General features: G+C 36.3%; 2 protein-coding genes across 2 annotated transcripts; both read left to right on the top strand.

Annotated features, from left to right (window-relative positions):
- Window positions 1-17: 17 nt before the first annotated feature.
- LOC114241764 (lipopolysaccharide-induced tumor necrosis factor-alpha factor homolog) lies at window positions 18-9,328 on the top strand. The gene is made up of 3 exons (XM_028172721.2): window positions 18-174; window positions 2,047-2,317; window positions 3,577-9,328. Exons 1-3 carry the CDS (start codon window positions 159-161, stop codon window positions 3,677-3,679), a joined length of 390 nt encoding a protein of 129 aa, XP_028028522.2. The 5' UTR covers window positions 18-158; the 3' UTR covers window positions 3,680-9,328.
- Window positions 9,191-14,530, top strand: LOC114241736 (lipopolysaccharide-induced tumor necrosis factor-alpha factor homolog). The gene is made up of 3 exons (XM_028172671.2): window positions 9,191-9,328; window positions 12,311-12,581; window positions 13,999-14,530. The coding sequence occupies exons 1-3, from the start codon at window positions 9,313-9,315 to the stop codon at window positions 14,099-14,101; spliced, it is 390 nt and encodes a 129-aa protein (XP_028028472.2). The 5' UTR covers window positions 9,191-9,312; the 3' UTR covers window positions 14,102-14,530.
- The last annotated feature ends 1,946 nt before the right edge of the window (window positions 14,531-16,476 follow it).

The raw sequence follows: 16,476 nt of genomic DNA on the forward strand, positions 1-16,476 counted from the left end.
ATGCTTAAAAGAACGAATATGAATGAACGAAAAATGCTCTCGAGCTGCCAATCGAATGCACGATTACACATTCAAAAACAGCGGATCGTCGGACGCGGACGTACGGAATTGTGTTCGTGTCGACATTATATATTGCGTGTCGTGAAATAACAACTAAAATGGCCAACTTTGAACGTGAGTACATTATATGATTACTGTTAATTCATTGTGCGTGTTCTGTATAAGTTTAACTGTGTCGTTGCTGACATCCTGTGTGTAATCTATGGGCGAATATTTGGCGCTTGGCGCGTCGTAAACACAACGCGATGGAAATGATATACCTACATACCACGGATACTAAGGAGTTTTAAAGACGAAGTTCTCCTAAATTGAGTTAAGATACATTTTAGGACAGCGCCTGTAGAACTTCGACCAGCAAGTTCGTTCACCTTTGCCATCAATAACAAAATAAACATGTGAAATGTTTTCTTATTTAGGGCATATTTTCGCGAGCATTGTGCTTGACATATTTACATTTGAAATGAGCGAAAGCCCGTATTTTGGCATGTGATTTCACAAAACGAACACTAAATCACCTAAATCTAATACAACATTACTATAGCACACCTAAGCTATTGTGTTTAACGATATATACTTATATATATTTATTGTATGTATGTATTTTCTTTAATAATGTGTTGTTAATAGTACACCGCAACATATATACCTGCTGTATCTTTATCTGTCCAGAATTTCGGATAATTAAACGGCTGTCTGGAAGAAATCGCTTTTAGCGATAAGATCGCCTATTGTACAGATGTAACGTTTCTGCTTGTTGACTGTTTTCTGATGTTAATTATGTTTTGGTGTGCAATAAAGTATGTTCTCTCTCTTTCTCTCTCTTTCTCTCTCTCTCTCTAAGCTATGTACTATATATTATTATATATACGCCACGTGCACCTATCAATGTCTGCAGTAACCAGACCTATTCTTCTACGCAATTCCTTAATTCATTATCTTTAGTTTCTGCATAAGAACAACAAAGATAGTGCATGTTCCAAGGCCGCATGGCTTTGTCGTCGCTTTATTCTTTATTCGTAACGCTGAAAAACAATTAAACTACTACACACCACAAGTTTTCTATCAATAAAACCAGAATTTTACTTCATTGGGGGTGGCGATATCTGTGTTTTCGTTCATTATGGGCTCTCATCGCATAGGCAATGTGTTTAGCTATTACACAAATAATGTTATATAAACATAAATCTTATCGTATCAAATACTTTTACAATATTTCGGTAGCATTTTATTAAATTTAATATAAAGTCGTGCAAAACTGAAGTCACGTATGGTTTGAGATGATAGGTATCTAAATAATTTTGCATTTTTTCCTGTTCGAAAAAACGTGAGCGTCAATAAGGAAATTTCAATATATAAATCTTTGCATCGTGTAATAACAATCAAAACCGGAAAATAATTAATTTGCGTAAATACTGGTACGGCTATTGTACGACCAAATGGTTGGGCACCACCGTCCCGCCTATTTCGGCCTCAAACCAAACATGCATTCCAATTTGAAGGGTAAGACAGGAATTACGGAATATAAATGAGATTCGACCTCATGTCTCAAGGAGAGCGGCGGCACTCAGGTTGTGATGTCCATTCGTTCCAATAGCTATCATCAGGGGCTTTAGGTGGGCTTTAATGAGCTCTTCCACTCATCTGCACAAAACAACAACAATAATAATAATATTAGTTTGATTTGATAGAAAAAAATCACTGGTGGTAGGACCTCTTGCGAGTCCGCGCGGGTGGGTACCACCACCCTGCCTATTTCTGCCGTGAAGTAGTAATGCGTTTCGCTTTGAAGGGTGGGGCAGCCGTTGTAACTATACTTGAGAACTTGAACTTATATCTCAAGGTGGGTGGCGCATTTGTAAATATCTATAGGCCGCAGTAACCACTTAACATCAGGTGGGCTGTGAGTTCGTTCACCTATCAAAGCATAAGCAAAAAATATATTAATATCTTTTCCTTATTAAATGTAGGTACAAACTCATGTTTCAGATAAAGGAAATCTGTCTGGCGCGAACTATGGGCCTCCTCCACAAAATCCACCTCCTTACAACTATCAGCCCCAGCAAGTTCCATATGCTAATGTTCCTATCGTTCCCGTCGTGGCTCCTCAACAATTCGTGACGGTTGTGCAAGCGCGACCAATGGGCCCTGAACCATCAAGTTTAACATGCCCCTCCTGTCATGCGGTCATCGTAACTAGGGTTCAACACGATGCTTCGAGCAAGACTCATCTTTTTGCGTTACTCCTTTGTTTGATAGGGTAAGTAGATTTTTAATTTTTACTGGTGTTAGGACGGCTTGTGAGTCCGCGCGGGTAGGTACCACCGCCCTGTCTTTGTCCGCCGTGAAACAGTAATGCGTTTCGGCTTGAAGGGTGGGGTAGCCGTTGTAACTATACTTGAGACCTTAGAACTTATATCTCAATGTGAGCGGCGGCATTTACGCTGTAGATGTCTATGGGCTCCAGTAACCACTTAACACCAGGTGGGCTGTGAGCTCGTCCACCCATCTAAGCAATAAATAATAATTACAAAGAACAAAAGCGACATTTAACTATGACCCTATTGTGTTATTGGGTGTTTGTGGTCCGCTGTCTTTGCGACAACGTCAATGAATAATTACGGAGACAAAAAAAAAACGATGAATTAGATTATTTAGGATTTAAAGGAGACTCGATTATGATATCAAACACACAGAAAAAATACGCGTTAGAGCAATTAAAACACCTTAATTTCAAGTCAAATAAAGTGTTGTCCGATGACTTGAACATTCAGTAGAATAGGATTTATGATTCACTATAATTTACTATAAGCGAATATCTTTTTTTTTTAAGAACAAAAAGTATCAAGGTCTATAGATACTATTGCCTATTATTTGCACCAAACTACGCGTCTTTCCTTCTTTGTATGGATTACAGACCAAATAAATCTATATATATAAAAATGAATTGCTGTTTATTAGTCTTACTAAAACTCGAGAACGGCTGGACCGATTTGGCTAATGTTGGTCTTGAATTATTAGTGGAAGTCTAGAGAAGGTTTAAAAAGTGGATAAATATGAAAATGCTCGGAATTAAATAAAATAACAATTTTGTTTTTCCTTTGATGTGTCCCCCGTCGGACGGATACCTTTTGTTTTTTAGGTTTATTTTATACAAAAGTTTAGGTCTTTTATTTATCGATTGAGGCACTACGAAGTCTGCCGGGTCAGCTAGTTTAAAATAAAATCTGAAATCAAGAGTTTTTGATCAACACGACAGGAAATCACGTTATTTCCAGAGAAGGCAGTGAACGTCTAATATTTAAATAATTGTGAGCCTATGAAGTAAAATGTATAAAATATAACAGATAGAGTCTGAATAGTTAACACTAATTGATCAGCTTCAAAAGCGGCCCGTGATATGTAATACGTGTTATTATTATAGTCCCAATTGATTGATATGATAGTTCTAATTAATTGATTGATATGATTTCCTACTTGTGTCTTCTTAATTATCATTAATCAATCTTATATTTTCAGATGTTGGCCATGTGCTTGCATCCCTTACTGCATGGAAAGCTGTCAAAATGCTACTCATTACTGCCCGAATTGCAACGCCTACATTGGAACCTATACAAATTGATGAGTTTGTGATAAATGCAAATAAAAAAAACATTATTTCAGTTGGGCGCACATATATCTCTCTTCAACTGTTTATTCTCTTGTGAACTTTATATTAAATATGTCACAATATATCCTTCCCTAATTTGAAAAAAATCAATAGGTATTGTTGTCAAGAACATTTTATTTATGTTTTTACGGCCGTCTGGCCGTCTGGTGTAGTGGTAAGTGACATGGTCACTACACAAGGGGGTCGCGGGTTCGAATCCCGCCAAGGGAAGATATTTATATGATAAACATAAATGTCTTTTCCAAGGTTATGGATGTATATTAAATATATGTATGTGTATAATAAAAATCTTACATTTATTTCCGTTATCTGGTACCTGTAACACAAGCTCTTCACGAACTTATCACGGGACCAATTAACGTGGCGTGATTGTTAGTAAATATTTATTTATTTATTTATTTGTTATATTTATAATAAACTATTTTGCGACAAGTTTTCCAATACTGGGATGAGTTATTATAGCACAAATATGTATAAAAAAAGACCTATACGGTCATAATTAAATTGTAAAGATTTAATCTCGCTTTTTTTAAATTGTGTATATATTATTTGTGACGTTTTGAATACTTTACAGCCTTCCCGGTCACAGATGATTAAGGTGAATTATTCATCGACTGGAATATTGTTTTACTACTGGCCTACTGCCATTTATACTGCCTACCTATAGCTATACTACTAATGGTAGCTCAACTAATGGTGTCTCATATCATTTTGATTATTAAATAAATGATGCTAGGACATGTCCTTCTTCAAACGAGGCTTGTGGAGAGTAAAAAAGGCAGCGGCTTGGCTTTGGCCTTGAGGTTGCTGACGTCCATTAGCGACGGTAATCACTCACCATCAGACTTATGCTCGTCTGCCTACACGGGCAATAAAAAAGTTACAAAGTTATTTGAACTAGAGGTCCCGCAGTAGTCGAAATTCGACTACAAATAATTGGAATTGTAAGTTTGTACACTATTATTATGGTATTATGATTGTATTTTATACTTCTATAATCACAAATTTCGCCAAAACTACACTATAAAAAATATTTACTAAGACAAACAATATTTAATCTATTCTCAATTTGACAACAGACGTCAAGAACAAAAGTTTCACAATAAACATTATGCATGCGTGTGTGCGTCAAATACATGGTATGTAGTGTGTGTGATGTTTTCTTTATTGATTTAATGTATCTTATATGCATTATTTAAAAAAAAATATTAGCTTTGTGCACTTCTTCTCTATATTCTCTATAAGTGTGGAAAATTTCATACCCCCCGTCCGCGCAATTTTCGTAAAAAGGGATACAAAGTTTTTGCTTCACGTATTAATATATAGATATATTATTATCTCAATAGTGTGCTTTTCAAGATCACCAAGTGCGATTAAACGGTCGATAAGATAAAACGTCTTGTGCGAATCTATGTACATTTCTGGAAAACAGATAAGAGGGGTTACAACATGTTGCATGTGATTGTCGAACATCGGTTAATTCAGATTTCATGATCTTCACTTCTAATTGCGCGGAATTGAGCATTTCATGAAACATGTTGGAACCTTTCATTTAGTATTGTATGCATTTACAATAATATATTTAATATATAAATAAATAAATAAAATATTTTATTTATCAATAATGCATTTCATCCCATGTATCCATAGCTTGTTGGGTTCTTGGCATACTACTACCGGTGATCCGGCGCAGCCTTTTGCTGGACGAGATGATGAATTCTATGTTCTATCTTAAACCATATCTCATCGTCCCCTTAATGGTTTTTTATAAGCTCCTCGCTGCGCCTGGGCCGTGAACAGCGAAATACCCATCCCGTCCATTAATATCCCAAATTTTTATCTTGCTGAGATATACCCAAAAAGGAAGCTTAAGTTGGCGGGGATTGAAACCTTAGCGGCCTGGAGCTTGTTTATAGGAATCACATGCGTCTGCACAACTACGGAGCTGCTATACGGCTAGCAATGCCTAAGTTAGCGAATATATTGTCGCTAACATAGAACAACATAATATTCTTATATTTCGATGAAGTTGATTAACATTTTTTGAAGTACTTCTAAACCTTTAATCGTTTCAAGCTAACAGAGAAGCAATAGACAAAGTTGAGTGATGTTTTAATAGATTGATTTTATACAACATTTCTTACCTAATTCATTCAAACAGTTGAACACTCTTGTCTAGAGAAAGATAACCTTTTATGGCGCTTCGCGAGATGATAAGATACGTATTGTAGTTTCATTTGTAAGAACAGCGCTCTTCTTGTTAATTCATTTATATCATGTTTTATGGTATAATTCTAACGTAAAATTTAAGTCTAACGTTTCTGTGAAAAAAATTACGTACTTGCGTATATAATGGGAATATATTAGCGACTACCGGATTCGCTGGGTCCATCTTGTTGCTGACGGAGGAACTGAAGAATGTCAGCGGACTAGCGATCCTGGTGTAGGCTTAAGGGGTCCCTATCAATGCGCATTACATTCAACTCCATTCTCCGCATTCCTCTACCTGTCTAGCTAATTATGTCAGAATTCCCGACCCATAATTCCCAAAACTGGAATGCACGAAACTTTCAAAGTCGTGTTAAGCTTAACGTTACCGAAATTCTGGCACTTACCACTTCCGCAGATCGTATATGAAGTTAATGTAGAGATAATGCAATGCTTCGAGTTTTCAAAGATGAATATCAAAAGTAGACTTCTCAGTAATCAAAATGACGAAGGAGAAGCGTTGAAGTAAGTATATTATGTATGTACATTTTCGTGCCAAAAGATAGAGATTTACTTTCGAGATATAAAGAATCCTGCTGATATAATAAATAATCATAATAACTAAAAGCTGAGAGAAATGTGGAAAAGGACTGATATATTTAAGAATACAATGGAAAAATTAGTTAAAAAATCTGCGCAAATCCTTAAATAAAAAATCTGATACTAGTATTATACACAAAGCTATTGAAAAATTAGACGATAAATATATCCCCCCAAATCTGAAACAAAAAGACATAGAATACAAATTTGCAAAAGTTCTTGAAACAGAAAAAAAAGAGAGATGGCGTAAGAAGGAACTTCACGGTAGGCACATACATGATCTAGAACAAAATCACATTAAATTAGGATATTTATTTCCAGAAAAGGAGGGCTTTATGGCCGCGATTCAGGATCAAGTGATAAATACAAAAAAAAAAAATAGAAAATTCAATGTGTAATCAAAGACTCTCATTTACGAAATGATAAATGCAGAAGATGTAATCGTCAATCCGAAACCATACAACATATAACACGTGCTTGCCTGACACCCACACAAACCGATTACACACATAGGCACAATCAGGTATCTCACATAGTTCACCAAAAGTTAGCTCTGAAATAGCAGTTTCTAATACCCATAATATGCAGAAAACAATAACTGAAAAAACACATAAATATACAGAATTAAAGGAAGAAATTACTAGAGTTTGGAAATGAGTCATACCAAAGCACCTTCACCACTCCATCAAGCTATTAGATTTACCCAAAAATATATTTTTTATCTTGTATAAAGCCACAATTTTAAATACGTGCCGGATTGTTCGGAAGTTTTTGCAGGATGAAACATCAGACGAAATTAAAACTGCTCCACTTGGCTTCGGTCCGTGGTTTGCAGTATTTACCGAAATTCATCAAAATTCGAGAATAAAAACTTTGTACGTAATAATAATAACATTAACTTAATAAAAATTAATAGTCAACTAAAAAAAAGGATGACGTCCGATTGGACTGTGGTTTTTTATGTGTATCACCTAAAAACTTTTTTCTTGTAGATGAGCCGATTTTGTTTTTTTTAGTTATTTGAAGGATGGTGCTTATTTTGTGGTCCCTTATGAATTTTCTCAAGATCTGATCAGAACGTTTTGAGTTATCCTTCTAACTAATGGATAGTTTATTAACAACTAATACATTAATACTGTCACTTTATTTTGCTGAAGTCCGTTTTAATTTTTGATAAAATTTTGTTATGCGTTTTGTACATTCAATAGTACCTATCAAATTATGTCAAATTGTTTTGATTACTTCGAAATTCCCCTTAGTATAATTCAAACGAGAAAAATGTGTTAACTATTTATTTATTTTGTAGATAGGTAAACAAACGGGCACCTTAAGAAATGAGGTGGAAGTTTAAAATGTTTTATATATATATAGCGGCAGTCTCATCGGCAGAAATAGGGTGCTTCTAGGTACCACAAGCACCGGTCACCGTCCTCGTCGAACCCGTTGCGACGAAGGGCTCGACGAGTGAATTAACCCACAGACACGGCCCACTAAGTTTCTCGCCGGATTTTTTCAGTGGGTCGCGTTTCCGATCCGGTGGTAGATTCTGCAAAGCACTGCTCTTGTAAGGGCTAGTGTTAGCAACACTTCCGGTTTGAGCCCCGTGAGCTCACCTACATGTTAGGTTGAAGCTGAAATAGCCTCTCAAGGCTAATCAGCATAGGTAGGGAAAAAAGGCAGAAATAGGCAGGGTGATAGGTATCTCCCATGCGGAAGTACAAAAGGCTCTAGAACCATTAAATGTCAGTTGGCGATCGCAGTACGTACTTATAATACTCATAATTCACTGCCCATTTTCCTATGAATACATTTCCCCTTTTACGAAACCCACCAAAAGAGATAGGGTAGTACTATTGTGGGCCAACACTAGCGCTTTAGCAGTACCATAAAGCAACGTTATCGTTATAACGCTTGCTGCTAAATTAGTTTTCACAAGCTAATTATTAAGCATATGACTTTTTTTTTTCGTTTACCTAATTTCTTCAATGATATATAAACGGTCCATTATAACAGGTTCAAGTGCTCGCGATAACTTATTCAAAAATTTAATAATATCGGTAAGAGTTGAATTTAAGGTCAAGAAGATTCGTGTATTCGACCAAACCGCTCGACTAATTAAGATAAAAAATAAAAAATAAACTATCATATACCACAAAGCATACGATTCAAAAAGATATCCTTCTGTTACTATAGATTGCCATAAATAAATCTTTGATTTTTTTTTAATTACGTATAAAAATAAATTGTAATACCAGTTTAATTTTAGAACACAATTTCTAGACTATCTATATAAAATATATATAAAAATGAATTACTGTTCGTTATCTTGCTAAAACTCGAGAACGGCTAGACCGATTTGGCTAATTTTGGTCTTGAATTATTTGTAGAAGTCCAGAGAAGGTTTAAAAGGTAGATAAATATGAAAATTCCTTTTGTTTGTTTTAAGTTTATTTTATACAAAAGTTTAGGTCTTTTATTTATCGACTGAGGCACTACGAAGTCTGCCGGGTCAGTTAGTGTACAATAAATAAATAAAACTCGAATAGTGACTTTGATAAAATAATAATAATAGTACTTATTACTAGAAGAAAAGGAGCTATGTAGGCCTACGATTCGACTCAGTCAGCCGAAATGTTTTTTTTGTTTACAGTTCGACGTTCACATTACACATTCAGATACCGTGGATCGTCCGAGGCGGACGTGGACGCCATTCATTTTTATAGTTCGTTAAATAGCTCTGGTATAATACATTTTGTGATTCGTGAAACTAAATCGAAATGGCCCATAATGAACGTGAGTACTTGCAAATTTTTTTTAGGGACACGGTTCAAATGTTATTCCGTGAATTGGGCATCATCACTGTTATTTAATGCTCCGAGTTAGTGCCATGGTAAAAAAAACATTACAATGAGTCATTTTTGAAAGTTAAATGAAGATGAGTATCTATTAATGTTTTTTTCGCGTGTCATAATATGCTGTAGTAATAGTCGTTATAGTAAACACGTGCTTGTAAAATATTGTGATAAATAATCAAATTTATTCAACAACAGTTCACTGTGCGGTTCCAAGGGCGCGCTTGTCAGCTAGTTGTTTTTCTAAATTATCTCAAGACATAGTTTCGCGATTGCCGAGATATTATCATAGGGCGGGGTTAAAATTTAAAATAGTTTACACTAGAATCATGGTCACATACGCGATCATCACGTGTTCGTATGGAATTCTTAGTCTTATCCGGTGTGTATTATCTGAATAATAGTCGTTGGGTAAATTGTGACCCTCTCAAACCATGCCTAGCCAAAGGCCTTGCTGTCCAGTTTTGTTGTGAAACAATCGGTCAGTTGAAGAGTGGGGAGCTGTATTCCACATCTGAGGGCGGGCCGCGATATTTACGATATGGTGTGCCCACTTAATACCATATGGGCCGAGAACTCGTTCACTCACCTAGGGCAATAAAAAAGTCACCGTGAATAAGTTGTCAAAATATGCAAATTAAGTTTGTCGTGTCCTCTGGTCTTATTGATTAAACTAGAATCGATATCTACCACTATAATCGATTTCTCGCAAAATTTGTTTTCTTCAATTAGAATTCTTACTATCGAAAATCATGAGATCTTGAAGGTTTCGAAGTAAGTCATCGTGAAAGAACCTTATAGTTAAAAGAATCTATCAAATATCAATGATCTGTGGTAGTAAAATGGGTCACGTGATCAAAATCGATACCTATAGGTTAACTTTACTCTGCGGTGACGTCACAGTTTAATAAGCACACTTTGATTAATTACGATGTTGTTCCAATTGCATTAATCTTTTATGTCACGTTGTAATACTATAATATCAATAAGCCCAAGTGTCGTGATCTATAAATATATAAATATTGTAAACACACTTTTAAAGTCTTAAAAGTATGGACCGTACCGTACTATAATAATATTACGAATTGGGCGGGATGTAAAGTAGTTACGATAGTTAAAAAAAATTGTTGGGATACTGTGACATAATTATAAATGTGGCGGCCTGGCTGTCCAACTACTGATGTTACACCACTTGACATCAGATGGGCTTAAAGTGCACCTATATGGCCAATTAACACATCTCTACTTGACATCAGATGGGCTTAAAGTGCACCTATATGGCCAATTAACACATCTCTATAATAGCTTCTTCTTTGACTCCACCTTATCCCACTAGGTGGGCTCGGCACAGGGATTTTTTTCTATTCCATTCTCTTCTATCAGCCGTCATCTCAATACTCACTTCTCTCTCTCGCTCTCTCTCTCTCTCTCTCTCTCTCTCTCTGTCTCATATCGTCATTCACACATTCTATCCATGTCTTCTTCGGTCGACCTCTTCCCCCTCCACCTTGCACTACCATTTTCATACCACCATCTCTATAATAGCTTATCTGAAAGCAATCAATCGGCGCAGGTCAAGGTCGTAGCGCGACCACAGATAGGCAACTTTATAACTGGTGGTAGATTGTCTAATGACCCTGCCTATTTCTGCCACGAAGCAGTAATGGGTTCTGCTTTCAATGGGACTGTTATTATGCTATGCAATTGACACTTGGGCTTTATATCTCAAGGTGGGTGATAATGCATTGCCCGTCTTAGCCCAGTAATGAAAAGAAGATTCTTTTGTAAGTTCGAACGACGGCTGATTTCTAATAGGTTTTATATGAATTAAATTGATCACTCGTCAACGGCAGGGAGTGGCCGCACAAGTTTCTTTAGTCGGTTCGGCAAGACAATAAAATATTAGTAAGCTATATATCAGTCGAAGACGAGTACTTAGTTTTATATACCGAGCCATATAGGTAGTGCGAAGCGGAAGTTCCGCAATGTATTGTTAATGTGAACTGTCGTGCGTTATTGTTTTTTGGTACCAAAGTTAAATCAATGGACATTGCTCTGTGTCTATCTATGTAAAGGATGTTAAACACTAACAATCAAAACATTAGGTTCATTGTAACAAAATCTTCCATCCATCTTCAAGCCATTCTTGAAAGTATATTGAACGAGAACTTTTGAAATTTTGAATTTAGTATAAACTGTCCTTTTCGAACTAACTCGGTTTGAAGTAAAAGGTTTTATTTGTTTCTCACTCGCACGTTGGGATAGCTCATATGTGCTTTTCGCTCGCGCTCCCGATTTCAATATCAATTTCCCAATTTTCAATTTTCCATACTGGCACAATCACATATCGCGTTTAGTGCTGTATTTGTTTTTTCTTATAATGTTACGGATCCAGCGCTGAAGCGATGTTAATGATAAAATTAAAGTAACGTGATAGTGTCGTAAACGAATAATATTTCCTTTTTCTGTTTAGATTTAAAAAGTATTCATAAAATTCTAGTATTTAAATTATAAAACTTTATTTAAGCGGGTCATTTATTTAAAAGCCCAGAGAGCATTGATTTTTATGCGATTTGGGAAACTTTTAATACTTAGAAAAACATTCGGCTTAAAATAAAATAAAAAACCTAATTTTGTTTATTGCCCTTGTAGGCAGACGAGCATGCGGCCCGTCTGATGGTATGTGTGGTTACCGTCGCTCATGGATGTCAACAACGCCAGGAGCAAAGCAAAGCCGCTTTCTAAAAAAAAAAAATTATTTTATTTTAAAATTAATTTAATTTGATATTTATTTTAATATTTTAATTTTGTCTATAAATAATTCTATTATTAAATTGCCTTTAAAAAAAATAAGGAAATAACTTACCTTAGTGAAACGAATGCAAAATTTAACGAACCAAACTATGTATTTATTATATTTCAGAAAAAACCGATTTGTCTGGCGTGGGCTACGCACCGCCTCCACAAAATCCGCCTCCGTACAATAACCAGACACAGCCAGGTCTATACCCGGCCGTTCCTTCCGTCGCCCCCGCGCCCCCCCAGCAGTTCGTTACAGTTGTCCCGGCACAGCGAATGGGCCCTGAGCCCACGAACACAAGCTGCCCTTCATGCAGTGCGGCAATCGTCACCAGAGTTGATCACGTGCCAGTGACTAAAACCCACCTGTTTGCTTTGCTTCTTTGCCTAATAGGGTAAGTTATCAACACAATAAATTGACGTTTGATATCGTGGTCCGTGTTTCACTAGTATCAAGATTTCCGATCTTGAGTATTTGTCGGTGTAATAGAATGAAGCTCAGGCTGTTTGTTGCTCTTTAGCCCACTGAGTTTCTCACCGGATCTTCTGAGTGGGTCGCGTTTCCGATCCGGTGGTTGATTCTTCGAAGCACTGCTCTTGCTAGGGCTGGTGTTAGCAAATTCTTTCAGGTTAGAGCCCCGTGAGCTCTCAACTACTCGCTCTGTTACGCTGGCATAATCGCTAAAGGCTACCAGTTAGGTAGGAAAAAAAAAGTATGAAGTGATGCGACTATATCGCAAATCTCGCATGAAAGCATCAAATGTTCTAAGAAAACAACTTGACAGTCTTCACGGACGACTTCGACGATGTAGGGAATAGCATTGTGAAGTAATTAGGTACCATCAATTGCCTATTTCTGCCGCGATGCAGTCACGCGTTCCAGTATGAATCGTGGAGCAATACGTTATGCAATACTATGGGAGCTTCGACCTCATGTCTCAATGAGCGTGGCAGTTTGTGGTTCAGATCTACGCCGCGGGCTCCTGTAACCACTCAATACCAGATCCACCAGGTAAATGCAGTAAAATAAAAAAAACCGTAAAGTTATATTTTAATATTCACATAGTTTTGTCGCCACGTAATCATTCAAATTAATAAATTTACATCAAATGACCGCAATGATCGTTGCTTGTTGTGTTGCTGTTTCCAAAATAATCAACTTTACCTTGTTTACAAGATAAACAAGGAAATTAGCTGTACCCGTCCGCTTTGCTGGGCATTTAAAATTAACATTATTATTTCTCACCCCCACAAAGATTCTCATCATTAACGCCCCCGCAACTGGTGTAGGGAGTCCAACACTCATATAAATATTAGCCTATCCATTTAGTACATATACATGGATACCAAGTTTCAAGTCAATCGGATGAATGGTTCAGTAGTTATAACGGAACATCCGTATAAACCAGTGTAGATTTATATATAATATTAGTATAGATAACTTCGACTTTAATTGTAGTGTCGACCTGGTGAAGATCAAGAAAGTAGGGAGAATTCGTCAATACTTTTACAAGCATGCAAAATTTTTGATGAACGAGCTCACGCTCGCTTGATGTGAAATTGTTACTGAAGCCTTAAGGTCTATATTTCAATTGTTTAGTAACAAATTACAACTTTTGCGGGTCTGATTTTTATTACACGATGTCATTCCTTCATCGTAAAAACAATAGAAAAAATGGTATTTGCGGAATTTGAACATTCACACAGTCGCTTCGCTTGATACGAGTGCACCAGGCCTCTTATCCTATAGACCACGACGACATGCAAATATTATGTTTACTTTTGAATATGAATGTATTTAATTTTTTTCAGTTGTTGCCCATGTGCTTGTATCCCTTACTGCACGGACTCCTGCAAAGATGCAAACCATTACTGTCCGAATTGCAACGCGTACATTGGAAGCTACAATCGCTAAATATTTCAGTTGGTTCAATAGATCATTAACTGTAAAAATAACATGTTAGTTCTGTTATTTAATTCTATTTTGAGCTATGAACTGAGCATAGCACTAAATAGATATCGCTTTTTACCTTGAAGAACAAATAGGTCTAAATGTGTTTGAGGATACATATAAAAACAGAGTTTTATTTACAGTATAATGTATAAATTCAGTCATTAGTTGCCTAAGTGTTGGCTGCAACTATACGATTCTGAATGTTGGTATTTTCAAAACAAAACATTATCAGTGTTGATTGTCAATAAATTAAATATGTTAAAAAATCTACACTATTTTTGATGGAAAACAATTTTTGTTATATTTTTTAAAGAACAAACTTTAATGTACCTACCTTTTAGACCATACTTTGTAGTTTAAGATACTTAAATATTACGCCTGTAAGCTGCATTTTCGTGTATTTCTTGATCACATTTATTTAGTTAATGTATTTTATTACATTATGTAAAAGAATAAAAAAATTGTTTTATTTATGTTACCTAAAACCTTCGTCAAACAGAACGCGTACTTAGCGTCGCGTACTTAACGTCGCGCTCTTTTCATGTCACACAAATTGACTAGATGAGCCCAACGCTCCTTGACGCAACGCATTCGCCAAATCTTAGTGCCTTTTGATAGCAATGTGAACATTTAAAAGTATTAAGAAATCGAGTGATTCCGATGTGGCATTGTATAAGCGTGGATATTTTCTAACTATTTATATCATTTTTTCGGGTATTATCTAGTATTTTAATACACATTCACTCCGACGCTAAAATAAAATTTGTAAAAAATTACAACGCCTGACGTCAAAGCGTCCTAACGCCGCGACAGAGCGCTGCGTACTTATAGCGCTGGGGCTCTGTTTGACGGTATGTTATAGTAACCGGCAAACATCTTGAGCAAATGACCTTGACTGCGCAGAACCGAATTTTAGATCACTTTGGTGAGGGTGAGGCGCGACGGCAGGGGAAATCGTATCGAACGCGTTATTGGTAGATCAGTCGAACCTTGCGTCCCGCACCGCACCCTCTTTCCGCTTGCTCCCAAAAGTACGCTTGCGTTCAGTGATAAGTCTATCGTTATTAATCGTTAAGTTATTTGTTATAAATGCTTGTTGACTTTGTTGCCATTGCTATTTGTTGAGTGTTTGTTGATTTTTTATAAAAAATACACTATGCTGCGACAAACTGGTGTAGTATTCAAAAGAAAGGGTAGAAAAATTGTGTACGACGTATATTGCTTCATTACAAAACAGGGGAAGAATGATATGGAAAAAGTAAAACAGACTTCGGAAGCAACAAAAACATCAGTGAGTACTGTTAGGTGCATTATTAACGAAGCTAAAGGCTCTGGCTTGCTCGCCGTGTTTGGGACTCCGGGTAAGAAAAGATCAGGGAAGAAGAAAGTTACCGGAATGGATAGTTTCCTTCAATCTGTAATAAAAAGATGTAATCATAATAACTACATAACAAGCAGCGAAACTCCGTACCGTAGAAAGGCTTCGAAAAATTTAAAGAAGATATACATTTTAATGGCTCGGAATGAAGTTTACTACGAATTATGAAAGAGCTAGGCTTCAGATGGAAAAAAAACAGAATATAATCGGAAGCTGGTAATTGAAAAAAGTTACATTCGATTACTACGAATCGAATATCTTCAAAAAATAATTAATTATAGACAAAAAAGAAGATCGAACCGACCGAGTTGTAAACTACACCGATGAGCCCTATGTCGACTCATCACGATGATGGCGACTCGGGTGATGAAAACAGTGATGATGATGATGGTCAAGATTATGATAACGAAAAAAAATTACAAATACCAGCTTCGCTTCAACTGAACGAAGACCTGGCAACAGCTCTAGTTTTGACTTAATAGAAGGAATATCTATTTTACCCCAAGATTAAATTATTACAATTATTAACCTATATTTTTTGTTGATGTTCTAATAAATATATAAATAAATACATATGTTGATTTTAATAATTTAATTGCATTATGACGCAGAGTAAATAATGTTTTTGCACGTGAGTGTACCATGCGCAAACTTACCCCCACTACGTCAACAAATGCTCAAGAAGTTTGCCGGCTATTATACCATAGTAGTATAACACATCTCGGCGGCATAGCGCGGCGTTAGTTTAGCGCTCTGACGCGCGCTAATTACGCGTTCTGTTTGACAAAGCCTTTAATCTCTGGACCGGCATGAATAGTGTTGGATGAAACAAGGACGTAGGATTCGACAGACAATACTGAGACGTCGCGATTATCCTGAAATATTCTGATAACAATTTCGCTGGATTCGCTCTTCGTATTACTTGATAATATGTTCGTTTTTAAAAAAAAAAGAGTTC

Source organism: Bombyx mandarina, chromosome 13 (assembly GCF_030267445.1).
Source record: "Bombyx mandarina strain Sakado chromosome 13, ASM3026744v2".
Taxonomy (NCBI): Eukaryota; Metazoa; Arthropoda; class Insecta; order Lepidoptera; family Bombycidae; genus Bombyx; species Bombyx mandarina.

Excerpts from the sequence above, each read along its gene's own strand:
- LOC114241764 (XM_028172721.2), top strand. Across the intron at positions 2,318-3,576 it reads TTACTCCTTTGTTTGATAGG|ATGTTGGCCATGTGCTTGCA; the intron begins GTAAGTAGATTT and ends TTATATTTTCAG.
- LOC114241736 (XM_028172671.2), top strand. Across the intron at positions 12,582-13,998 it reads TTGCTTCTTTGCCTAATAGG|TTGTTGCCCATGTGCTTGTA; the intron begins GTAAGTTATCAA and ends AATTTTTTTCAG.